This window comes from Python bivittatus, unplaced genomic scaffold (genome assembly GCF_059951505.1).
Source record: "Python bivittatus isolate LINGU-HERP-01145 unplaced genomic scaffold, Pbiv_v1 ctg000350_np1212, whole genome shotgun sequence".
NCBI lineage: Eukaryota > Metazoa > Chordata > Lepidosauria > Squamata > Pythonidae > Python > Python bivittatus.
This window is the reverse complement of record NW_028277074.1, coordinates 21,346,969-21,374,620: the sequence shown is the minus strand read 5'-3', so window position 1 is coordinate 21,374,620 and position 27,652 is coordinate 21,346,969. Positions and strand designations below refer to the sequence as shown.

At 36.9% G+C, this 27,652-nt stretch overlaps 1 protein-coding gene across 4 annotated transcripts; it reads right to left on the bottom strand.

The window, feature by feature from the left end:
• IGSF5 (immunoglobulin superfamily member 5) lies at positions 1 to 25,737 on the bottom strand. 4 transcript variants are annotated; one of them, XM_015888031.2, is made up of 9 exons: positions 25,534 to 25,737; positions 21,831 to 21,910; positions 18,318 to 18,638; positions 16,924 to 17,235; positions 10,428 to 10,553; positions 9,163 to 9,187; positions 4,596 to 4,690; positions 2,943 to 3,019; positions 1 to 1,597 (listed from the first exon to the last, which is right to left on the bottom strand). In XM_015888031.2, exons 2-9 carry the CDS (start codon positions 21,886 to 21,888, stop codon positions 1,502 to 1,504), a joined length of 1,110 nt encoding a protein of 369 aa, XP_015743517.1. In that variant the 5' UTR covers positions 21,889 to 21,910; positions 25,534 to 25,737; the 3' UTR covers positions 1 to 1,501. The 4 variants fall into 4 exon arrangements, with proteins under 4 accessions (XP_015743517.1, XP_025022263.1, XP_015743518.1 ...); XM_025166495.1 differs by having other exon boundaries at positions 10,428 to 10,550; XM_015888032.2 differs by lacking the exon at positions 10,428 to 10,553.
• Between the last annotated feature and the right edge of the window lie 1,915 nt (positions 25,738 to 27,652).

Below are 27,652 nucleotides of genomic sequence, written 5' to 3'. Positions count from 1 at the left end.
TGAAAATTAGGTACATTTTATTTGGGTAGTATAATCATGTAAAATGCATTTGTAATAATCATAGATACTTTATGCAAAGATTTTGAAAAAAATGACACATTTTTCAAGGAAAAAGTGGTTTGAGAAATGTCATTCAACTTATTGAAGGAGACATGCCCAATTAAATTTCAATAACTCCTACTTCCAACTATGCTCTTAAATGACAGGTGTATAACACAGAGAAAATCAGCATTACTGTATGTAAACTAAGTAATAAAAAATATAATTAAATGGACAATATACCTCAAAGCAATAGCAAGTGAAACCTGAGGGAGTTAAGTTGCTTGGCACAATAATATCTGAAATATTAATAGCAAAACTTTTGTGTTGACAATTTATCATTTTTTCTTTTGTAGAAATGTAAATTATTTAAAAAACATAAACTCTCATTTCATGATTATACTATCTATCTACCAGTCCAATTATGATTGCAGATGTTCAGTTCAATATAAAAGTTTTATTTTACTGCCCGCCTTAAGAGAAGATTCCAGTTTCAGTGGATGTTTAACAAAATAATCATTAAAAACATCTGTTCTGATTTGTTACAATTTTACTCAACATGGAATTCTATATGCAATTTCCCCTAATAAACATAGTTTATGTACATACTTATATGTGTAACAAAGCTTTCCAACATACATATTTCATATAAGTTTTCGCAAAATATATTGGAAATATATTGCTATATATATTTTCCTGCATAAGCATTTTAATTTAATTGTTTGGATGTAATTTCTTTTAAAAATTACCCAAATAGTTAACCCTTTAAAATGTAAATCACTCTAATTTATACTTTTTAATGCAAATTTCAGGTATATGCACTATTTTACATGCATCTTTTACAAACAAATGGTGCCATGTTTGTACTTTTTGACTGGAGAAGGATCAATACTATTGAATCTATTCAATGCCATGTCACAGTGGATTCCATTTCATTTAAGCTTTCCTACCTGCTCCCATAGAAATCCATGTTGGATTTATTTTAAATCTGAATTGTACATATCCTTGCATGTGTTCCTGTTGCCATGTCAGCACTATCTGATGTATGCAATCAGAAATATATTTGCTTTTTTAATATGCAATAAGATTATTAATCTTGAATCATAAGTGCTTACATTTTAAAAATAAAATTAATCATTGATCTCATGATTTAGAATATGACTGATATACAAAAAGAGATGTTTAATTAAACAAAATCTTATTTTGAATTAACAGATCAAAGGTGTTAGTGAAACTTGCACCATTTTACAGTAAAAATTTACAGTAAATTTTACAGTAGTCAGAAAATAAATATTCAAAGGGAAATTTGTTCTGTTTTTATTCTAAATTGCCATGGGGGGAAGGGGGACAGCAGTGGCTTCTTCACTAAAGTTCCTCAGAGATTATTACTTACTGATTCTGATTCTCAGGTAAAACATATGAAGAAACTGTAAGAAATGATATTGGTGTTTTGAGTGCTTTCCTATATTAGTGTCACATTTCTGATTTTGCGTGGATTAACTGGGTAAACAGTAGTTCTTGAAGGAAGTTCTTCAGTTTGAAGTCCATTGTTAGGCACCTAGTAGATTAAATAAATCACAATCTATTAACAAAGTATTTCTAAACTTTATCTACTCACTGTAAGTGGCAAAGTTTTAAAAATCAGAAGCTTGAGCAGGTAAACTGATAAAACCTTGGCTAAGTAATAATACATTGGTCCATACAATACTTGTTTTTGGCTTAATTTGAAGTTTGAATCCATCTATTCTAGCTTAATATTGTATATAAACCAGGCCAATAAATCTAACACACTCAGAGGAATTAACCCCAGAATCTACACACTTAGGACTGACTGTGTTTAAGTCTTATTGGAACCCAAATAAAAAGTATTTTGTAGCTAACATAGTCATGACTAACTGTAGCTTGATCAGAGTCCAATAAATTAAGTGACCAAATGTCTTTCTTTCAGTAATATGACTCCTGAAAGGTGATAATAGAGTTATCATTCTTCAACTGATTTGTTTGCCACATAAAATGACTGTTCTATATTCATGAGTTGGCATTTACCATGGGATCAAATGTTTATCTCTTGCCAAATAATTTTCAAAAGTAGGTACTATATGTTCAGTAATAATAAGGGGGTCATGTGAGAGAGAAGTACACTTTTTTGCATGTAGAATTTTAGGCTTCCTATTTTATTGCTACTAGAAAAATATTAAATAAAATACCAGTGGAAATTAAGATCAATGCTTGGAAAATGACCAAAAATCACAGTGGAAAATTTAGTAAAAACTGTCATCCTATCTTAAAACTATTTCTATATCACTCTAATTTCTTCATATACATTATATTAATCAGCTGATAGTGGATTTGATTGATTGCATTATGGTGCAATTTTTTTATTTAATACATTTATATTTCATCTGTATAGGAATCTACATGCTTCCTAAATGGATTCACATTTTGGTGATCTGAAAATTTTATCAAGAAGCCCATCACAGTTGTCCATTTTTGTATGCTTTGCTATACACTTGATATACAACATGAATTATTAACTAAAGACACATGCGCTCTCTATCTTTGACCTCTTCTCACTGACACACAGCAGAGATCAGGATGCAAGACACTGGGACAACTGAGGCGGTTGGTAGGCTATCATGAAGGTCAGCTGGAAGACAAGAGAAAGCATTTTCCTTGGCTTCTAGAAGGCAGTGTGGCCCAGGGAATGGATATGAGTAAGTTGAGACTGCAGGAAATATCTTGAGAGGTTATAGCCCTTTTTACATGTAGTTGTCTGGCTTCTAAGGTAAGTAGGTATGAACTGCCAACTTATTCTTTTACTTGCAAGTCTCAGAACGTTGGCCATGAAGAAAAAGTCAACTCTATGACGTATGTTATAATCTCAGAAAGATTTTCCCAGTTACCTTTGATGAAGAACTCACATATGGATCTTGCTTTGTGTTATAAAAGTTTTGTTTAACTGGGAAGGAAGTGTGATCTCCTGCAAAACAGAAGATAACATACAGGATAATGGTGCTAATGAGTACCCAAAATGGCAGGAACTATACATTGTTTCAGAAAGCAAAAAACAGATGAAAATTTCCTGAAAAAAGAACAGATAGCTTATCATGAAACAAAATAATCTGTACATAGATTCAGTTGATATTTTCTTAAAATGCTAGTAAGAAACTGAAAAAAATTTTTTTAAATGACTCATACCTGTCAATATCACAATGTTTTCTGTGAATCAATAAAGGTGACAACATTTTGTATTTTATTATGCTTAGGGGAGAAATGATAAAAAGGTGGTAATATATCTGGAAGCCATAACTCATCTGTTTTCTGGGCAGGGAGCAACTGGGTGTGAAAAGATCATTATTACTGGAGAAAATTAGAAGCTGAGGAAAAAGCAGTTTAGCTTGAGGAACAGTATCTTTTTCAGCTGCTCTTCCCTCTCATCTTCTTGGAATGACAAGAAACCTATGTGGAACCCAGAACCAAATAAGAATAAGACAAGATTCCAAATTTAGACATAAACCAGTTAGAAAATAACTCAGGATTCATACACTAAATTCTAGTTACAGTTTCCAATGGTGGTTTGTTCCTTGAAAAACAATGATTTTTCCACTGGAATAGTTCAGCCATTAAAACAAATTGGGCAAAACAAATCTTGGCTTAGTGTTGTGTGGCCATAGAAGAAACTGCTAGAACCAAGCAATTAAAATTACTCAGCTTGCATGCAACTCTCATCGCATTCATGCATACCCAGCAAAATGTATAAAATGAAACCTGTATAGGTATGTCTGCAGGCCCTTTGATCATACAACCCAGCATCCACTCCTTTTTCAAGATACTGGCATGTACTATGGGTTTGTCAGTCCAGATTATATTCTAGATGGGGAACCTGATACAAACTTGAAGCTGGCTTCTGTGCTTCTCTCTGCATAAGACCTGGATCCTGGGGCCACGTCCTGATTGATATATATTCTCAATTAGTTTCCTCTGCAACAAATTTGGCTGGAAATATCCTTTTAAAGAGAATATTAATCATTAGTTTTAATCAGTCTAGTCATGGAAATGAAATTTCCATGAAACTTCTTCAGGAAGTAATTCAGAGACTTCACCTGTTTGCTACTCGTTAAAATATACTGTAAAAAAACAGGACGCATATCTTCATTTTATTTTAACTTCTCAAGTCACTCTATTAAAGATTTCACTGTTCTAGGGTTATTATATCTGCATTGTAAAAATCCATGCCTGCTAGACGGCAGGAAGGACATATATCAAAATGGCAGATACAAATGTGCAATTGAAGCACCAGCCCTTTTTATATGGGTGATGCATACAATGCACATTAAAGAGATGGGGCTTCAACTGCTGCATGCCTGCAATCTTGACATCTTTGTGCATGCACACACACACACACTTGGATCCCCTGATGGTAGCAAAGCTAGGAATAATATTAATATTTGCCTACTTTCTGACCATCAAAGTACAACAGGGCTGAATTTAAAATGCATATATGAGGTAAGTGCTACAGTATATGGAACATTTTTTTTCATTTAAAGGTTACTTACGTGCTATTTGGTCTTCACTGTAGCCATAGTTTTCCTTCCCACTGTGACTTACAGTCTCCAAATTTCTATCTCTTTCTTTCTTCCCTGAAATCTTTCTAGAAAATAAAAATGGCTGACATTGGCAACCAAATCATTTAAGACGTATGTATGAATAGAAGTTACTCTCCTCAGGCTTTGAACCTCACAGCTTATAGAACATTTTATTAGATATGTGATTAAACCAGCCAACACCACTGCTTGGTGGCTGTTACCAGTAATCTGGTGGGTGTGCATTATCCTTGGCCAGTGAATGACCACATGGGTCCTGGGTACTTATAGGACCATCTTCTCCACATAGAAGCGACCCATCCATCCCACCCAGTATGTGTACGTCCAGGAAATCTTTTCATGGCCTCCTAGTTTCGTGAAGGAGGCAGGGACTCATGGACCGGGGGGCCCCAGTGCTTTGCCATAGCCTCCTCCTAGAAGCTAGGATAGCTCCCTCCGGAAGAGAATTGTTCCAGAGGGCATTTGGGGACTCAGGAGCGGTTGTCATCTATCTTTCTATTTCCTGGCCATTATTCTAGTTCTTTTTTGTATTTTAATGCTACGTATAAGGGTGTAGTGCTTTATTTGGATTGAATGTATTTTATAAGTTTAGATTTGATGGATGTAAACTACCAGGAATCCATGCAGATTTTTGCAGTGTATAAATTCAACAAACAAACAAACAAACAAGCCATAGGGACAACTAGGAACTTGACACTTCTGTGAGATTAATGCTAAACCCTCTTGAAGCGTGTGTGATATTATGACACACATGGAAAAAGGACAACACTTGTGGAGCGACGCTGAAACATTGCTGACATCCTGATTTCCCCCCACCATTGCTCCTGCCTGCAGATGCCATTGCTCCCACAATTCCTTCTACCCTTTTCTTACCACACAAAATCTATTAGGAACAGAAAGATGGAAGAGTTGCACAATGTCTTTTGATTGGTGGTGCCAGGAGCTGGCTATCTGGAACCATGAATACCTCCATTTGGTCTAACTGAGCTGACTGTTGGCTTCATTTCCCATCTGCTTCCCTGAAATCTCTGAGTTAATCAGCTTTCAGTTTAAGTCCAACTTGTAAAAGTAATTCATCAGGATCTTTTGGTAAGGTTTATTTGCAGCACCAGACTTTTCAGAAAAAAAAGTTATTAATAAGCTAAGGAACAGTCTGATTCATCATTCTTACACTAATGTATTAGGATTAAGGCTGTTTTGCAGGAACACTTCATAGATCAGCTACTATAACAAAAGCACTATCAGGAATCTGGCAAGCAGAAATACATCACTGGGGTCTATTTTATATTGTTGTACCTCCTCTCCTGAATATTTACCGTGAGAAAAAGCATTCCAAGCTTTTAGATGTCTGTATTCTGCTGTAACAGAGAACTGTTTGAAATTCTTCCCTCCCAAGGAAAACCCCAATGGATTTGTTCCAATAAGCAATCACAGGTGCTTCTGTGAAATAAACCATTTACTTCAGATGCCAGCATTATTGGAGGCAAAACATTTGTTGGTTCTACAGCAGTGACTCCTTTCCCCCCTTTTCTGGAATGCTGGACTAAAGCCCTTATACTTAAGTAATTGTTCTAATTTGGAAGAGAACCCTTCTGAATTAGTGATTCCATGTTCTTGAGGTTGAGGTTTGTACAAAACAAATATTGGTCAATTTCAGACCTGACACATAGATCTGGCTTTGTTAAATAAAAGGTAGCAAAATTTTTTCCTTTCCTGGAAAAGATTAGCTTTATTGAAGTCTAAGGAAACAACCAGTGAATCTGCTAGAATGGGAGATGTATTTGTCAGGATTTTGCCAGGAGTTTAAAGAACTTTGTCTTTAAAAAAGTTGGCAGACATTTCAGGAAAGGCTTAGCTGAATTTGAGTTGTATAACTTTAGGGAGGTTACTGTGTCCCTCCCTCTAGAAATCTGATGGGGAATCAACCCACTTTGACCGTTGGAGTTACTACTGTGAACTTTCACCTAACGTCCAATGTTCATATTTGTAAATAAATGCAAATGTTACAAAATAGAACCACAAGTACATGCTGAAATCTCAGAAATACTGCCATTGGAAAACTATGGTGCATATCATAACATTTGTATTTTGCCAGAGCTATAAATAAGGAACTTAAACACCACCCATATCCAGCACCTGCAGTCAATCAACTGTAGCAGAAAAGTCTTTGCAAAACTAGATCTAGCTCAATGGTATCATCATTTAACAACTAATGATGCTACAGCAGATGTCCAGACTGTCATCACCCATCATGGGATATTCTGAAGTGAGTTTCTCCAATTTGGATTCTCTGTAACCCCTGTAATATTCCAATATTTCATAGAGATTCTACTACCTTCTGGAATCCTGGGTATTCTGCCACACTTTGATGATGCCCTGATTATGGGATCAACAGTGGAACTTCAGGACATTCTGCACCACTTTGACAAATCTGGTATTAATACCAACCAAGAGACATTCTTCAGAGTGAGTTGTCAGCCAGAATCATTGTTTTCAAATATAGCCTGCTACATTTACTGAAGAATTACTAGACCAAATTGGAGATGACACTGATCATTGTTCTTGGCCTTGAATGTCCATCAGTTCAAACTAAAGGCGTTTCCATGGAAGCGTTCTCCCTAACCACATAGACTAAGGGAGTAGGTATATTATGTATGCTGGGTGCAGGTTAGGCTTACTGCAACTCATCTAGTTATGAAAAAGCTTTAGAAGTTAGATAGGGTTTTTTCAGCAGTCTTAGCAGTTCATTCATGAAGTACAATTGTGTTGGGGTCTGTGTGTGTTACTGAAGTTCTTCCATTACAATACTCTATAAACACAGAGGGGTTTGGTTTTTTGATTTTTGTTTTAGTTTTTGCTTTTGTTCTTTGTTAATTTTTTAAAACTTTGTATTTTCACAGTTTTGTTTCAGTGAAAAAAAAACAATGAAAATTAAGGAAATTGTACTATTAACCATAATTCTGGGCTAAGCTTCTTCTTTCCTTTGAGGAAAAAAGAAAGGTTTCAATGCACATACTTTTAAAAATGAACAAAAACCGAAGACCTTAAAAATCTTCCACAAATGTGTTAAATATTCAGGAATATTATTTGTGGTGTCTTAATTAATAGCAATAAAAATCTCTTTCATTTTTAAATTTGGAAAGCCCAGAGCATTCTAACATAACATTTAGCTTGCATCTCTGCAAGTGATTAAAACTCATTTTGCTAATTTGGAAACAATTTGTTATCAAGCATTGCCTTTCAAGAGGTTGTTTTCAAAGTTCTTAGAAAAGTAGAAGAAGTAATCTAATTTGCCTGGCAGTTGCACTCTGTGAACCACCTCAACCTGTCTCAGTTTCAGATCTCTTTCTGTAGCAGACATCCTATACTAAGAGCCTGTGGAATAGAAGCACCAATGCAGTGAGCTATTTTGGTACACAGTGACCTCCTGTGGTATATGTTTCAAGTACTAAATATGAAAGCTTCTAAAAGGAAGGCTGGCTACAAAACAGATATTTTCTGAAGCCCTGCACTGAAGTTTCCATTTGGGGCATTTCTGGCCTGAACACTGTGTTCCTTTTCACCTTTTTTGAAGAGCGCAAAGTCTTAACTAGGATTATGTAAGGAACCATAGCTATCATCAAAAGTTTTATAATCAGCCAAATGAGGAGTGGTAATCCTTCAGCGATCAGAGGTTGCATTTACATTTTGGGTTGGGGATGAGAACCCCAAGATGCATACCATTTTGTGAGTTGTCCTATTAAAAGAGCTACCTACTTTATGGGGTTCCTGAAGCCATTTTATGTGGTCTCAGCATCTGCTTTGAGGTTGGAAACACATAGAAACTGTCATACAGGACCTCTTCATCATACAAAATAGTAAAATAAAACAGAATGGTTTGGAGACTTGGGAAGAAAGAAAATGACTGTTGTGTAACCAAGAATCTGTATTTAGTTCAACCAGGGAAGATGGGAGGGGTAGGCAGCAAACCCACAAACTGGTTTATAGAGTGTGCTGAGATTACCCAAAATCATATAAACCTCCTGTTTTAAATTTGTTTGATATATGCCTGGAGGCTGCATCAGCTTAAAGAAGCCGACAGAAGCTGGTCTATTCTAAACCTTAGGAGTCATCTGACCACATCAGCAGTAGAATGGTTGCTGATGCATGCAAGCTTATATGCATGGCAAAAATTTGTGTCAGGATAAGAGGCAAAACACTGTTTTAAAACTGGAACAGCTAAGGACAACTAAGTCTGTCTCAATTTGGTTAGTAACCAGGTGAAGGCAACATCATGAGAACAAAGCATGAAAAAGGTTGCTAAGGCATGTTTGTGCTGTAGTGAGAAAAGGTTTACAGACTCAAAGGATGGAGGGCCATCTGAGAGATCATACAGATTTTATTTCATTACAATTTAGTGACATTATCACTTTTCTATGTTTGCCTTTCTTTTGTTTGTATTAATGTCACTTATGATCTTAAGCAAATACAATATATGTTTTAGCACAAATAAGGGAACTAAAAGTGATAATCATCTTACCTTATCTCATTTTGATAGTTGGACTCTGGAAAAGTAAAAGGACAGGTTTTAGAATATAGCAAACAAGCATGGCAACTTACTAGGAAAGAAAAATCTAACTTTTTCATAATGCTGATTTGCTTTAAAAGAGAAGGTTGATCCAACATCCAATGAAATGTTTTGCAGACACAAGCATTCTTAATCATTTGAACAGAAATAGGTGTGTGCGTGTGTATGTGTGGACCTATACCCTCACTGAAATTAAAAAGAACAGTGTTACTGTGCAGGAACCAAGAACATTCCATTCATAAATCATGAATCTAGCATCAAATTATGAATTCTGTGAATTACTGACAAAAAATCTCCTCTCTAATGAATTGCAAACACGAGCTGCAATCTGACTCCCTCTGCACATGGAATGCAGGATTTGGAGGACTCAGTACCCTGCTATCTCTCCTTCTTCCCGTATACCTACTACTGCTACTCCAATTATTGCTGTAGATGCCAGACTGTGGTACAAGCTGACTCTTGACTTCAAGCCCAGCCGCTCAACTTTGGCTATCTGGAAGCTCACTCTTCCTCACTGGCAAGCCCTAATGATGCCCTTAGCAGAATTATGAGAGGCACAAAATATGAGATTGTGTGAAAGGACAGATCCCTGAAAACCTCACATTCAGCATTGCAGGAGAACCTCTGCTTGAAATGAATACAGTGGCCACATTGCAGGATTCCTAGCTCTTAATGGTGGTTTGTTTGTTTGTTTCTTCAGATTTTGTTCCTATGCCAGTGTAGTATACTAGCTAGAAGCTGAACTAGGACTGAGAAGGTTTAGTTTTCTTTCTGTCTTCAGTCATGGAAGCTTGGTATCTCTTAACTCAACCTATTTCACAGGGATGTTACTTTAGAGAAAAACTGAAGGACAGAATGTTATTGAGACTGCCTTGAACTGTTGGAGAAATGATGGGCTTTATATCAAATGAACAAGCAAAGAAATAACAAATCTGAAATAATTAATTCCAAATTTTTGAAGGTTTGACATGTAAACAATTACAGTGCATTATAAAGAGGCAAAGTGTATTGTTTTGTGAATGCTAATGTATTTTTTTTCTTTACAAGTTATTCATAGCCAGATTTTATCCTGCAGAAAAAATAATAGCAGAGAAACCATTTTTAATATATACAAGCGGGGATTCTGTTTCTGGCACAAAACTAACAGTTTTAGATTTGTCTATTATATTTAAAATTAAGGTTTAAGATGCAAAGCTAGTTCCAGAAGGCCCACATACCTTTCTTTCTTTTGCAGCAACATATAATAAGGAGAATAATAAGGATCAGAAGGAGTAAAAGAACAACTGACAATACAACCGCTAAAATTATAGTTCGGATTCGCCAATCTTCATTATCACATCCTACTAAATAAAAATTAAGAAATGTTAAACAGTACAATTAATGAGCATGAACATTTTAAAATGCTCTTATGGGTTTTAATGAGTTCCTATGAACTCATTCTTACTTATTTTAATTTTTAATTAGTAATGTTTCCTAGTAGAGATTTCTGGGAATCCCAGATTATTTATTTTACCAATTTATTTTCTTTTTTATTACTTTTATTTTTCTTATACCAGTTTCCAGTTATGATTTGTAGTGAACAAATTAATAATAACTCCTAGTTTTGGCATCCCAAGAAACTGAACTGCATAATGTAACAAAGGTCAGTGGGGCTGGACGAAGCATTTGGACACGCTTTGATTTTACAAGTGTTTGTTTGCAGCACGTCCATATGCCTGATTTCTCAGACTTAAGTACCAATGAATTCACTGAGGCTTCCCTCGTATAAATGCCTGCATAATTGCTGCTGAATCATTAAATGCACTCCCACCCATATTGCATAAAAGAACTGCAAAATATAATGTAACGCAGCATACAAGACCCGCCAAAGAATCCATTGACACTATTGGACATTATACACTGTAACTGTTTACGCAGCAAATCCTCAACTTTTCCAAGCTTTCCCCTTCCCCCTACTTTCATTTGAAGGGAGATGTTAGTGATGTTAGACTTTATTCTGCTTCTGCCATGGTTTAAATTATAAGTTTGGCCTCAAATATTTTATTTATTTTATTTGAAAGCAATGCATACCTGCATACCCAGAATATTTAATTCTCAGTGAAAGTAAAGCTGCTGTCTCATATGGGATTTAGGATAATCAGTCATATTTTTAAGCTAATGATTTATGGGAATGCTTTGGAACATTTCTCAAAAATTCAGTTGAGGTTTGTGCCAATTAAGTTCTTAGTGGATCGTGCAGACTTCAGGGTCTGATATGCAGCTTCAGATTCACTTTTCAGTAAAGAAATGCAAATAGACTAAGAACTAAGTTTGGAGTCAGATCCAAAGGGATATATTCAAGACTGAAAGCAATGGCAGAGATCTGAATTTTTCTTCCTCAAGGCTTCCTCTTATGGAAAGGCTTGTAAAGCTGCTGGCAGAAGTGAAGCCAAGACACTTTCATCCATTTGTTATTTTCTCCTACTGAACCATCATCACTATAGAGCTGATGCGGTGGGAGGGGGGGGGTGCCTTCAAATCAATGTTGATTCCTGGTGACTACCTGGACAGGTCCCTGCAGTTTTCTTGGCAAGATTTTCGGAAGTGGTTTGCCCTTGCCTCCTTCCTAGGGCTGAGAGACAGTGACTGGCCCAAAGTCACCCAGCTGGCTTCATGCCTCAGGCAGGACTAGAACTCATGGTCTCCCAGTTTCTGTCCTGATGCCTTAACCACTACACTAAACTGGCTCTCCTTCTTTCCTGTTCCTTTCCTGCAGGGTAGCAGGAGTTGAAGAAAGCAGGTAGAAAGAGTGAAGACACTTCCATTCTTCCATTTGTGGGAATACTCCAAAAGTGTTATTCTATTTAGAAGAACCTCCATAACACTGAATAATTCTGCAATCTATTTCAATCATCTTAGGCAGTACTTTTGAAAGTACAATTTGTAGAAGGTGCAGAATTTTAAATCCTTCTTTATACCCAAGCAACCATAGATTGTCTTGCCAGTCTACTATAAATCCTAGGGTGATCTATTTGTAGTTTGACCCAAACTTTCTGCAGTCATGGCCTGGATCCAGGAATGAATCTAGTACAAATGTTATATGCCCCACAAGGCAACACACAATTATACTTCTTGGGATTTTGATTTATCGGAGCTCAACTGTTGGAAAAAGTGGAGATGCGAAGGAGGTTTACTTGGTGGCTACTGCAATGTAATTTCAGCAGCAGGTCAATGACTATCTTTTTATTTTCTAAGACATTTAAAGCTATTCTGCGTTTTAATTTAAATTTGAACTATTTCCATTAAGTGGTGCTATGTTGCTCATACCTTTTATTGCTGTTTTATTATTTCAACAGTGTTAACTGCCTCAGAAGTATATTGAAATGTGGGATCAAAGTAGATTTGATGAACATATAATTTTGCAAAATGTAGATTGCCGAAGCAAACAAAGAAAGAAGGCAAATAATAATAACAAATATTCTTTTAATTGTTTTTATTCCCTTCCCCTACCCTTTGTTTCAGGTGTTGCTAAGCTGTGGATCTTGCCTTTCTTAAAATAAAAATCCCTTTCTTCCTGAAATTAAGCTGGACCAATATGGGCCAATTCCACTCATTAATGGATGTATTGACAAAGCTCAAATAGGCAAAGTGATAGTCCCTTACACGTATGTCAAGCTGCCTGCTCCCACCTCAATTTTTTTTTTTTAAGATACTCATATTTTTTATTAATTAAATGGAAGACTGGCATGCTATGCTTCATGGGTGCCTGCAGATGGGTGGCAGGAGAAGCACATGACAAAACATATTTTGCAATATCATGGGGCAAACTCCATCCCTTTTGTTCTTGCAACACATCATTGGATGCAAGTATGTAAGAGGCAACGTTTTTGTTGTGACATCACAGTTTATGTAATTGTGGCATCATTGTGACTAGCTGCAGATAACTCTTCTTGATTTACTCAATTTTGGCTTAATGTGATTTGCAAATTTTAATATTACTAATTAATTTTATGTATACTTCAGAACATTATATATTTTCAGCAAACTATAATTTTGAAAAACTTGGCTTAACAAATGTATAATTACAGTCATTAGCAAGGTTTGGATATATCCTGTCCCTTGGAAATAACTACATTTTATACTATCCATCATGGTATCCTCCTGCATAAATTTTCTAAGGTAGGTGCTTGGTGATTATTCTACTTAGATTTCGAAGGACAATTAACATTCTGCTTGCTGAATGATCCCATGGCAACTCTGCTTTGGCTCTCACAATATTCAGTTCTTATCTGTTTAAAACATGTGTATACCATTTCCCAGTCTTTTACCTTTTTATACTATTACATGATCAAGCCAGGTTTAAAGTGCTGGTCTTAACCAGCACAGCTCTTAGTGTGAGATCAGGCCGTGTCATAGATTGCAAAGTGTTTGTTTTTTTTAAAGAAACTGTAAGATCTTATTTCAAGGGCTTGTTCTATGTGAATAAGATAAGATGGGTGGTTACTAATGTCTGTTAATGGTAACCTACGGAATAGCTTGCCTAAAACTTTTTTTTTTTATGCTTTTTACAGTGGTAACTTTTTATCAGGCGTAAAAAGTTATGTTTGAACCTTGGGCTTTTGTCCTTTTTAGTGTGCATGTGTTTTCACGTGAGCTAATTCATCTTTCTCTGTTTTAAAAAAATGCTGCATCTATATTGTTTCTTGGGTTTAATTACTGTACATGATTTTTTAGTGTTTTATTTGTTTTGCTTGGGCTTGGCAAATCACCCAGAAAATGTGTTGATAGCAGCCATATCGATTTGATAAATAAATACTGACAGCATGTGAATTTTCTGCATTGGAGCTGACATGCCTCCATTTCAGCTTAATCATTAGAAAGACTGTATATTTTCCAGCCTTCATTATATACATGACTTTGGAACAAAACAGCCTGTCATTGAAAAATGAATAATCTTCCTCCGTACTCAGTTAAGCATGCCATCATTATGCTTAGTGGCATTTGCTGTTCTTCCATTTGGAGCTTCAGGACACAAAAGGGAGAGTCAAAAAGGTCAAGAGGGCAGCTTCAGCTCCACAGTCAAAGCTCTGTCCCTTAATTTACATGTGTCATACATGTGCCATGTGTAAAAAAGGGGTGGTGCTTCAGTTGTATTAGCCATCTTGACTTTTTGACACACACACACAAGCACACACTCTGTGGTCACTTCTGATTCTGAGTTGTGTCATGTAACTATGGCAAACTGAAAAATATACAAGACAATTTATCATCCCCCACAAAACCACTGTAATTATAAATATGGTTTATTTAGTAAACATGCCACTTTATTTCTTAAACCACATGTGGGGGGGAAATAATATTCTACCTGTTTGTTATGGTTTCTGAAGTGTATATTAGACAGAGCTGAGAAACTGAAACAGCTTGATGACTTTGGAGGGGAAAGAGACAGATAACAGAAACCAGATTGTTGCCTTTTCCCTGGTATGAAAGAGATTCTATATGGCAGTGTTGGCAACTTGAAGACCTGTAGACTTCAACTCCCAGAATTCCCCAGTTAGCAATTGTTTATGCTGAGGGCACTAGTACAACTGGAAGCAGTGGGCTTGGAGCCTTTTAGGAATGTAGAATTTAAGGAACTGGGTCAGACTATAGTAAGGTCACTGCATGTTGTATCAGATGTTACATTTGGGCTGTAAAGGTCACAGTAGGATTTACATTACTTTCCTAATCATTCCAATGTAACATTTCTGAGGATTTAGAACCTATAACCTTGCTTAGATTTGGGGCTGTTTTGCATTCTTTTGGCCAGGAGACCAGTGATCACTGTAGTTGCGCATGTCAATAAAAGATCCTTTGTTGCATCTATCTCCAAATGCTTTGGTTCTTTATTTAAAGGGAGAATTTTTTTCCCACAATACACACTATCCAAAAAGAAAAATGGTTCTTATTCCATGATGAAGAAACCTGGTGAAAAAAGTCTTTTAACTCTATAGTTAAAAGACAAAATGTAAATGAAACAATCTATTGGAGTGGCTTTTACTCTGAATAACACATTTCTCAACAAATTGTGGATAGTATTTAAAAACATGGGTCTAACAGCCTACCTTGTCTGCCTGCTGAAGAATTTGGCTGCTAGGAAGCAAGAGTTAGGAATATGAAGCAAATGGTTCAAAATTGGGAAAGGAGTGTGAGGCTGTATACTATCACCTTATTTATTTAACTTATATTTAACTTATATGAAGAATATATAATGAGAATGCTAGACTAGAAGAAACAAAAAGTGTACTTAAAATTATTGGGAGAAACTTCAGCAATCCTTGTTATGCTGATGATATTAGTCTGATGAATAGAAATGAGGAAGACTTATGGAATCTTTTTGTTGAAGGTGAAAGAGTACAAAAGCCAGTCTGTTGCTCAATCTTAAAGCAACTAACTTTGTGTCAGGTGGATAAGAAGTTGAGGTAGTACTAAAGTTTATTTTCCTCATTTTAAACATTCATGGGAACGGTAACCCTAACCATGAAATAGACTTCTGCTACTTGGGAGAAAAGACTGTGAGATTCAAACAAAATATTAATGCTCAGAGGCAACATCACACCAACAAAGGTAAATTTTGTATACATAATATTATCAAGACCATGGTTTTCCCAGTTGTAACATGACTGTGAAAGCTGGACAATCAGAAAAGCTGAATGAAGAAAAATGGATGCCTTTGAATTTTGGGCCTGGAAAAAATTACTGGACTATGAGAAGAATAAATGATTCAATACTTGAGGAAGTAAAACCAGACTGCTCAATTGAAATACCAGTACTGAAGCTAAAGTTTGGACATGTGGTGCAAGGGCAAGAGTCCTGAGAAGAGACCCCATTGCTTGGAAAAACTAAAGGCAACTGGAAAAGAGCTTGACAGAAGACAAGTCATGAGATACTGTCACTAATGACAAGCATGAAGAATGCAATGAAGCAAATAATCCTAGCAAATGACAGATAATCCTGACAAAGTGTTGTCCACTGCACCATGAAGAATCAGAAGTAACTGAATGGCAGCAACAATAACCACATACCTCTGTATAATATGGCACTGCAAGCCCATTTCCCTCAGACAGCTTCTTGAATGATATAACAAAAGCTGCCTAAAACAATAAGTGTCTATTACTTTTCATGAGAACATTTCCTCATGACTTCTATTTTCCAGTTAGACTAGTGTAAGAGTCTTTCTTATATCTTATTCAAAGGATGCCCCTGCACCATGATCAAAAATGAAGATGAAGGCTGCCATGGACAACCCCATACAAATAGACTTCTCTCTTCCCTTATCCTTTTTACCACTGAACTTTCCTTTGTATGGTGGCATTTTATTACTTTGACCCAAACCTGTTATTAGTATATATCGCCAAAATGGTAATGGGAGCATCTTCAAGATCAATCTATTGAATTGGTACCCTCCAGATGTTAGATAAAAATTTTCACCAACCCCAATTGTACCTATGCTGATTGGAGATGATGAGAATTATTGTCCCACAAATCTAGGAGGCAACAGGTTGGAGAAGACAATTCCAGGGTTAATTTCATAGCATACATAGACAAATTGAAGCATATCTGATGAAACTCATCAGAATCCACTAACCTGACAGCACTGAGTAAACCAAATTCTATACTTTTTATTGGTACATATTAGAGTGCTTTAAAAAAAATTATTTCGACAAACATGAATTGCACCGATAAGATACTCACTTATTGGGGAAGTTTCACCTATGTTCACAGTCACAGTTGCAGACTGAGGTTTAGAGAGTGCATCTATGGCAGCTAAGCAAGCCAAAGCATTATTGGTCTCTAGGGTCAGAGTTAAGATGCTCTCTTCATTGTATAAGCCATTCGATACCTGACTGTAGTTGGACACATACATGGAATGATCTAATAAATGGTTATCTCTCATCCAGGAAATGTGGGGAGCAGGAGACCATCCAAGGGCTTCACAGACTATTTCAATTGTTTGGTTCTTTTTCATTATGAAGTTGATATTTTTGATATTCAAAGATCCATTAACTGTTCAGGGAAAAAAATGATTTTCTTCATTCTTCTTACCATTTTATGGTCCCAAATTTAGCTTATTATTCTCAAATACATTGATGCATGGTAAAGCCAGATAAGAAAGCCCTCTTTTTTTTAAAAAAAAAAGTGGAATTTGATTTAATTTCAATATTGGAAAAAGTAACCCTAGAAGGACAGGATTGCTTTCTGATGCTTTAAAGTAAAGATGCTGTTTCCCATATTATTGTAATGATAATTATTGATGATTTCTTCTCATACAGATACATCCTTCCAGTCTATAGAACTGAAAAGTATAGTATATGGATTTTCTTTTTTTAGCACTTTTAAATAATTATCTTTTAAATTTATCAAAAATCTTATTAAGGTAAGATGGAAGCATTTTCAGAATATTTCAGAAATATTTTCTTTGGGGAGAATAGATGAGGCTTTCATACTGGAGATGTGTTCCCTAACTATGGATGGACAACTTGAAACCCATAGTGGATTTCCAAGGTCCCTTGCGAGCTAGCCACCTGTGTCTTCCATTTCTCCTCCACACTGCTCCATCATTCCCAGCAGCCAACCAATCAGCTCCTTGTCTAGCACGATATCAGTCTTTTGTTTTTCCCTCATATGATTTTGAACAGCCAATAATGTACATATATATGTTAAAAACAGAATATATGTTACAAATATGTGCTTCCATCCATAAGCCCTCCCTTAGTAACAAGTGTCAGTTTTCCTAGACTTCATGGCCTTTTGGCTCCCTTTTTTGATTTTTTCCTTCTATATCTATGTGTATATCATACATGCTAACTGTGAACAGGATACTATATCCACCAGAGTCAGTAGAGTTCACAGAATCTTATGCTACCTCTCCCCTCACCAAAATGTTGTGCTTAAAGATGGCACAAAATCTTTAGTTTTTACAAAAGAAAACACAGAAACAAATAGAAAATGTCCAATGTAAAATGATTAATGAACAATTTTTACAATAAGCCTATTATAATATTTATAAAAAATTTTTAAAAAATTAATTAAAAAAAATTATTAAAAAAACCCAAGCTATATGAATAATCATGGAAAGACATACTTACTTTGCACAGAAAGAAATGCACTTCTATTATCATCATTATACTGGATGCTACATCTGATTTGTCCAGAATCGTTCAGCTGAACATCATGGATCATCAGCTCTGAAGTAAACCCACTATCCGTGTTATAACCTTTCTGCGTGTATCGATTGTCTGTTACAATAGGGTCTCCAACACTCGGTACAGACAGCTTAGGATCTCCATTCAAAAGCCATATCAAAATTTTCCACCCATTCGATACTGTACAGTTAAATCGGGCCATAGAACCCACAACAACTGTTAAATTTTGGGGGCCTTCTATGATGGCATAGCCAAATCCATGATCTGTAAAGCAAAACAAACAGAAATTAAAACTATACCAACGCCAATGCCAGTAAAAGTGTTTCTACAGTAACCTATCTTGCATATAGGACTTGATAACATTTATGAAATGAAGGTATAATAGACTAAAGTGTGCATGAAAGGTAAAGCATAGTTACAGTCCTGTGTGAACAAAGAAGATGAAAGAGGGTTTGACTTGGTAATACATTGATGATAGAAACTGAAGCCGGATGATGTACATGAAATCTGAAGGGCTTTCTTGTCCATGTTAGTAACAAAAGCAAGCAATCATTTTGCATTATAAGTTTGCCCTGTGCTTCAAGATAATAAAATCTGGTTCTAGTATGATTAACTAAGGCTGAACTTTTATAGGGCAAAGTACATACTGCATAGTAATATGATGTCACTTGCATAAAAAAGGCAAAGTTATTTTGGTTCTGAAACCCTGGTGTTATTTTTTACAGACACACGCACACAAACATATACAGTATATGGTTTTGAAACAGTTTAATTTTAAGGAAAAATATTATTGGCAAAGGTATACATCAAAGTGTACTGTCTTATCTGCTAAGGTCTTCCCATCTTGGAAGCATTTTGCTGGCTGCTGCCAGGATATTTAGTTTACTTCTTCATATTCTTAGTTTTATTAAATACAAGGTTGGATGCGCCCTACCCATTATACTGTTTGATCCCACCTACAAACCAAATTGCAATGACCTTGATCCACCCTGCTGACCATAAGCAAGAGAAGGTATCAGGGTCATACACTTCCCCTTTGCTTTCATTCTTGTGTAGCTGGGATGAAATCAGATTTCATTCTGCTTTTAGATGCATCAAAGCTGCTTGTTACTTTCAGGGAAGTCATTTGTTTATTAATGGATTATAAACAAGCCACAATTATTTCTGAATATTCATTCAATAAAAATATCTTCAAAGGCAAGCATGGGATGCTACCACTTTATAGTTAAACAACATAGAAGCCTCCAAAGGAGGGGATTCTTCTACAGGGTCACTATGGGGTGGACATGCCATGTCCATAATTAGTTAATTTAAAACTAGGACCCATGTTTGTTCCCCTACTATGATCAGGATGATTCTGAGATGAAGTATAAAATCAGGGAGGCATCTATAGGAGAAAGTATTTTAATAATAAGTAAATACCCTCAACTGACTGGAGAAATTTGTGCCTTATAAAGAGAGAAAAATAGATATGACCACATATTAGCAAGGTGCTAACTGAGGGTACTTCCACACAATCTTTCTACTCCCCAATCTCTCTCAAAATACTTTGAAGCAACTCTGTGATCATCTCAGTTTCAGGGGACTTCAAAACACTGAGAACACAGTGAACTCGCACCAGTCAGTGCTGACCCTCCAGCTAAAGAATGTCATCAATCAATGGCCTAATCTGATATAAGCTACTGAAGAAATTCATTGTTCCAGAATGAAAGAGAAATAAAATAAATTCCTAGTATTCCCCCCACTTCTCCCAATGTTTTCAGTTAACAGCACATAAGTTTAGTCATTTGCCCCCCCCCAAAAAATCTATTGGTGGCTACAAAGACCCCATTTTTCTGTTGCATTTTAAAGCTTTTGCAAATTGTGCTAGGGAATTATTTTAATTTTTGGAAGCAGGCATTTTTCTTAATACCTCTAACCATCACTGCATACTGCTAGGTAGCTAGACAGGGCAGATGTATTTCAAACATCTGCAGACAAGTACCAGAAACAGGATATTGAAGCTCTATGTCGGTGGGAAGAAAGAGAAAGAATGATTGTTAGAGACCAGGAGCCAGAGATGGCATGCAGTAAGAGTTCCAACAAATGGGAAATGAGTCCACCCATATGCTCTGTACACTAGCAACATTGTTTCCCAAACCAGAAGTTGTCAACTCAGTGCCCGTTGTGAGACTGGATGAGTCTGCAGCTGCTTCAAAAGCTCTGAAGAGCTCTTTTAAACCTCCTGTTTATCCTTACAGAAGCCAAGATACTATAATATGAAAGGCTTCTCTTGAGCAAATTCATGTTCTTCTTTCAGGTCAGTGATCAGTTACCATAAAACATACCTGCTAATGTAAAGTTTTAAATGTAGAGTTGATAAATAAGAGAAGTGCATGTATCATAATAACCTGAGAACATAAGATAATGCTCCACCATTGGCTCAAATTCAGCATTTTAAAAAATACTTAAATATTTGAATGTTTTAAATTTATATTTTAAAATTTGTATATTTTAAAATTTCGTATTTACTTTTGGTGTCTATGACATCATACAAAATTACCCAATATTGTCAGCCATTCAAGGTAGACCACACTAGGAAACCAATGCCATGTAAGTCAGTACTATTTTTATTGTAAAGCTATATAACAGAGTCTTGCAAGTCTGAATGTGCTTCCCTCCTCCCTCCCTTTATCTTTGTGCGAACTAGGGAGGAACTTGTCTGAGACACTTACTCACATTACTTTCTTTTATCCAACTATTGTGTTATTAGTGGCTCTTCCTCCTGTCATTCAAGGCCATTCCTCCTTTCCTCTACAGTAATGTCCATTGTCCACTACTTGAAAGGGCTTTTGATCCATGCCAGTTTTAGCACTATCTTAATAATTCTTCTCACTTTGAAGGTATGGAGGGCATGGAGGAAGCTGAACTGTTATTTGAAACTCAAGGCACAACATAAAATTGTACCTTTAATGTGTCTCTTAGTGTCTGTGATGTTGGTGTTTCAATGTGCTATGGAATTACAGTAGATAATCAGGCCCAAATCAAAGATGTATTATGACAGGTATTATGAGAGGCCTTACTTTGTTCAGTCAATCAGGAGAGGCATATTCTGGGTCATGTCTGCTAAGGAGTGTCAGCTGTGGGGTCCAGGAGAAGAGCCTTTTCTGCTGTGGCATCTTCCCTCTGGAATATCATCCCTCTGGAGATTAGATTGGCCCATCCCTGGCCTTCCATAAGGCCTTGAAGACTTGGCTCTGTGCTTGAGATGCCAAGTATCTGACAGAGCCCATTTCTTGGTTGTGTTGAGTGACTGACTGATGTTTTTGTAATTTTTCGCAGCTGCTATGCACTTTATGGGGTTTTTTTCTTTTTGTATATGTGTTCATCATTTTTAATATTGTTAGCTGCCCAGAGTCGTGTATTTGAGATGGATGGCCATATAAATCTAATACATAAATACATAAAGGATATTACCTGTTAGGTAGACCATAAGACTGATAATCAGCCCAATCCATCCCTGAAGTCTATCCATTGATCAAGCTGTTCCCTTGAATCTGAAAAATGACAGCCATACAACACTGTATATTATAAATTTTATATTAGTAGCCACTTGAAGCTAACACATTAAAAAACAAAAGAAACAAAACAATATTCAAATATTCTGAACAAGAAAGTGGTACATATAAATAGAAAAATAATAAGCAGAGTATAAAGAAAAATACAGTAACTAGATGATGTACTTCATTTCTTTCCAGAATATCATGAGAGACTGAGCACAAAGTTGCATGCCTGGTCTCCTGTGTGAGATCAGTCCAAGTGCCTAAGAGGTCCAGAGTCCAGTTCTCCCAGTGGCCTTCTACATTCACAGAGGAAGACTGTAAATAGGATGTGAGCTCAATCAAATCCTCACATGACACAATAAAGAACAGAACTGCTGTGTGCATCTGTTCAGGAGAGTCAACCCACAAAGTCTTTGATATCGTTGTTAAACTAGAAAATATGGATTTTTCCAGAAGTTACATATCTGTAACCTAGCTGATAGTTAGCATTATAGGAGTTGTTATAAAAATGACAGTTCTTATTGTTTTAAAAATGAATCAGACTGCCATTCAGGATCTGGACGTGAGAGATCAAGGCTATCAGGGAGGAGGGGGTGCATTCCAGGAAGGGAAAGGAGACAAAAGACAGTTCGTAGGGGGAGCATGGGAAGTGAAAGAAGTTCAGGATAGCCACTCCCTAGAATCTCCCAGGGTATATCCTCTTGTTGCAGTAGTATAAATTTAGTCAGGCAAGATTCTGTCTATAAGATCTAAGCAAATAAAGGAAGGCTGGTGTGGGTCTTCCGGGCTGTGTGGCCGTGGTCTTGAAGTCTTGTTTCCTAACATTTTGCCAGCACCTGTGACTGGCATCTTCAGAGTGCAGGAGCACAGACAGGAGCAGTTCTCTCTGTGCCCAGGGTGAAGTGACCCTTCTGTGGGTATTTATAGAGATCTGGGGTGGGGGGGTTACTGAGTGGCTGCTTGTTTTGGAGTCAGCATCTGTGTGTATTTTCCTGGGGATTAGGCAGGGTTTTTCTTCTACTGAATTGTTAACGAGGGGCTGCTGGGGGTGATTAGCAAGTTCATTGTGTGAACTGTTCACATGTCCTGGTGGTTGAGCTGAGTTCGTTGACCTTTTGCAGGCTGTATTTTTCAGGATTGGTAGCCAGGTTTTGTTGATTTTTAGACTCTCCTCTTTTTTATTGAAACTGTGCTGGTGTTTGTGAATCTCAATGGCTTCCCGGTATAGCCTGGTATAGTGGCTGTTGGTGTTGTCCAGTATCTCTGTGTTTTCAAATAGGATTTTGTGTCCAGTGTGCTTGAGAGCATGTTCAGCTACTGCAGATTTTTCTGGTTGCTGTAGTCTGCAGTGTCTTTCGTGTTCTTTTATCCTGGTATGGATGCTGCGTTTTGTGGTCCCGATGTATACTTGTCCGCAACTGCATGGTATGCGGTATACTCCTGCAGCGGTGAGGGGAGCCCTTTTGTCTTTTGCTGATTTTAGCACTTCTTGTACTTTTCTGGTGGGTCTGAAGATTGTTTGGAAGTTGTGTTTTTCCATCAGTTTTCCCATGCGGTCTGTGACCCCTTTGATATAGGGCAGAAATACTTTGTTGGTGGGTGGCTGTTTTTCTTCTTCAGTCGCATGTTGCTTTCTTGGTTTGATGGCTCTTTTTATTTCATTCTTGGAGTAGCCATTCGCTTGTAGGACCCAATTAAGGTGGTTAAGTTCAGAGTTTAGGAATTGGGTTTCACAGATCCGATTGGCACGATCCATGAGGGTTTTGATAATGCCTCTTTTCTGACGTGGGTGGTGGTTGGAGTTTTTGTGTAGGTACCGGTCTGTGTGGGTGGGTTTTCTGTAGACTTTGTGTCCTAATTTGAGGTCTGGTTTGCGTATGACCAACGTGTCTAGAAATGGAATTTGGCCATCCACTTCTTTTCCATGGTGAATTGTATATTGGGGTGGATGCTGTTTAGGTGGTTCAGGAACTTCTGTAGGTCTTCTTCATCCTGACTCCAAATTGCGAAGGTGTCATCCACAAATCGGAACCAGACTGTTGGGGTAACAGGCGCGGTTTCTAAAGCCCGTTTTTCAAAATGTTCCATGTAGAAATTTGCTACGACTGGGCTCAGGGGGCTTCCCATGGCGACACCGTCCATCTGTTCATAGTACTCATTGTCCCATAGGAAGTAACTGGTTGTTAGGCAGTGCTGAAATAAGGCTGTGATGTCTTCTGGAAAGATCTGGAAAGATCTGGAAAGATCAACAAAACCTGGCTACCAATCCTGAAAAATACAGCCTGCAAAAGGTCAACGAACTCAGCTCAACCACCAGGACATGTGAACAGTTCACACAATGAACTTGCTAATCACCCCCAGCAGCCCCTCGTTAACAATTCAGTAGAAGAAAAAACCCTGCCTAATCCCCAGGAAAATACACACAGATGCTGACTCCAAAACAAGCAGCCACTCAGTAACCCAACACCCCCCCCCCAGATCTCTATAAATACCCACAGAAGGGTCACTTCACCCTGGGCACAGAGAGAACTGCTCCTGTCTGTGCTCCTGCACTCTGAAGATGCCAGTCACAGGTGCTGGCGAAATGTTAGGAAACAAGACTTCAAGACCATGGCCACACAGCCCAGAAGACCCACACCAGCCATCATATGCCGGCCGTGAAAGCCTTCGACAATACAAATGAAGGAACTTTACTCAACTGATCTGTTTCGCCATTGTTCTCAGGCTGGGCCTGACACTGGGTTTTTTAAAGTCTTAAATTTCATAAAATATTTTAAAGGACTGGCATATCAGTACACGAAGCAGACAGCATCATCTATTACACACCTGTTTATATGGAAGTCTCATTAGCTCTATCAGAAATACTGGTCACTTGAATGCTATTTTCGGGCTCTGATTCTAAGCAGCTGTTACAGCCTGAAAATGGCATTCAGATTATTAGTATTTTTGACAATCTGTGACAGAGGTGAATAGCAAAACAACTGAGTGTGGTGCTTGGAAGATCTCCTAAGATCTGTAAACACTACTTAGATAACTATTGGCAACCAATAATTATGTACAGGTGAATATGCAACCTGCAGATGAGAGACAAAGTGTTTTGGTCCAACTCCATGCCTGCTATTCTATACTGTATATAGAAATACTATTTTCTTTGTCCCTTTCCGAGCACACTAGGAAAACCTTTTGTAGGGGAACAATTTGTCAGAGTGTATTTACAGAGCTGTTCTATGGGCCAACAAAATAATCCTAGAACAATTACTCTAAATAATTTTGTTCATTAAATTAGGAGTCAGTAGAGTCAACCCAAACTGCCCAAAGTCACCCCACAGTGAGATGGGTGGTGACAAATTTGAAATATAAATAAATAAAAAATAAAAACCCCACTGAACACACAAAGATTTTCTTTGAGCAAACGTGCATAAAATTGTGGTGTGCATATGGCTTGCAAAAAAAAAAAAACCAATCTAATTGAACTAGATATCTTGCTTCTTTTAATTTTGATTTTTTAATTTCTGTTGGCTGAATATATAATTGGTGATCATAGATCTTTTCCCCAGGAAATACATTTTGACACCATTCATCCACATTTCATGTATTAATACAAAGAATTGTCTTACCTTTTTAGTTGAAGATCATTGTTTATAAAAGTTTGACTGTCTCTAACATCATGTTTGAAATCCTTTCCATACAAATAGCTGCACCAACAGATACACAATCAAATATTCTGAACAACTCTCAGTTTCTCTTCATAGTTTAACAGGAAGGTCCTAACAAAATATTTCAGCTTGTGGTTCCTGATTGTGTCCTGTATGACTGCTGCAGTCACCTTTTATCTCATTGTAAGATAAAGCCTGGGCCTGCAACCAATGTGTGCCTCTTGGTTTTTAATAATTAACAAGTATTGACAAAGTGTGAGATAAAATGCAGCAATGAAACTATTTCTAATGAAATCTCTTAAGCAGTTAAAGCAACAATGACACCTGTTGTCATAAGTAAGTAATATTCTGCTCTTGTTAGTAAGTAAAAAACTGAAACAGAATGATTGAGCTTTACTGTCTGGAATTTTCATGATTGCCATAAGATGCAGAACATTTCTTTTACAATATTTCTATGTGAAAACAAGCTCCAACTGCTGAATTGAATAGAAGAATCCCTGGTAGAAACAAGAAAGTGGTAATTTTGGTAGGAAAATGCAGCTTTCTTTAGTGTTGCTTTCCACAGTTTCAGAACCCTTCTATGTTATGTAATGCAAATGAGCAACAATATAGTATAAGTCTAAAATTATATTTGTGCACTCAAGAGCTCCCAGATCTGAGTTTCTAAAATCTAGGTGACCACTAGGTGGCAGGAAAAAGTTTCATTTTTCTATATCTCTGTGCTGCCACCCAGTGGTCATCGAGAGATTGGAGATTGGAGATTGGAATCTAGGAGCCGTAATATATTTAAAACATTTACCATCAAGTTATTCGGTAATTTATTCTAGGCCAGGTTTAAGTCTTCTTTTGTATCATGCTTCCTACACTCTTAGGTTATTATACAGTAACACGTTCTCCTCAAGTCCCTGTAGGCATACTTTAAGTCCATCTCATTACTTAGCCCTATTCTGCCTTAGCAACAAGGCTAAAAACTGGTATAATCCTCACAGATTTAATGTAGGACAACTAAATTAAGGCAATTGGTGGATTCTTCTGTACCACATACAGATGAAAAAAACTATTACCAATTAATTTCCCAAAGAGAGGAGGCAAGTTTTGACAAATGGCCAGAACAGCTGTCAAAGCCTAGTTCCCAAGTAAGAAAATGATACACATATACGTATACGTATACACACACATAGTAAATTTGTGCATTTCCCATCTTTTCAGGAATAATGTCCATTGCAGGATTCTATTACAGCAGGTCTTTCTCAATAGGACACTTGTCTATACATGTCCCTAGTTTGCAATTTAGGTGAAACATTTTCTGACTGGGCTTTTTTTTTTTTAATAAGCCTACCAGTGTTCCGTTTCATGTTTCTGCAAAGTATCCAATCAAAGGGCAGGTGGGAGTTGGCCTGTAAGAAAGTGAAGCAGAGCAGGCAAATCAGACAGCAATGCTGGATCTAACAGAAACAAGAAAACTCTACCTTTGAAAGTGAACCCAGAGGTCACATTTACAGTGGACGAGCAAAGGGTAACATTGCCAGTTCCTGGATGTTGGGCTGTATTGGCAAGCAAGCAATTTTTGGAGGTTCCTGATTTCTAGTTTGTTATATTATACTAATGTAGAAGCAAGAACTAATAAAAATAGAGAAAAAAATCCATCTCCCAGTCCCAAAAGAAAAAGTCAAGAGTTTTTAATAAACAAATGTGGATATAAATATTCACTACTGGCTACTTGTTATTAACTGTACAGCTTATTTTTCATAAATGAAACTCTGGTGGACTGTACTTTATATATTCTATTTCTACCTTGCCTTTTTCAATAATGCGTGCAGAAGGAGCTCCCATGACCTTAACACTCTTCCTTAGAGAATTAGTTCAGGTGGACTTGGGTTGTGTCCTTTTGGGTTGCATATTTCCCTGCATCAGAAATAATCTAGTGTTGTTCACTGGATTATTGAAAAGCTTGCTGACCATTTTAGTTGATTTTAGTAATGACATTGCTTTATGGGAATCTATTCTGACAGAACACCCAACACAAAAGCTTTAGGATGCAATTACTGTAATTGAAGTTAAGTCCATTTAACATCTTGTT

Bases quoted from the DNA above. Each gene is read 5' to 3' on its own strand.
- IGSF5 (XM_015888031.2), bottom strand. From the start codon at position 21,888: ATGGATAGACTTCAGGGATGGATTGGGCTGATTATCAGTCTTATGGTC. The intron at 4,691-9,162 runs GTAAGATGATTA...TTTATTTTCTAG, and splicing joins AACTATCAAAATGAGATAAG to AAAGATTTCAGGGAAGAAAG. The intron at 1,598-2,942 runs GTAACTGGGAAA...TTAATCTACTAG, and splicing joins ATGTGAGTTCTTCATCAAAG to GTGCCTAACAATGGACTTCA.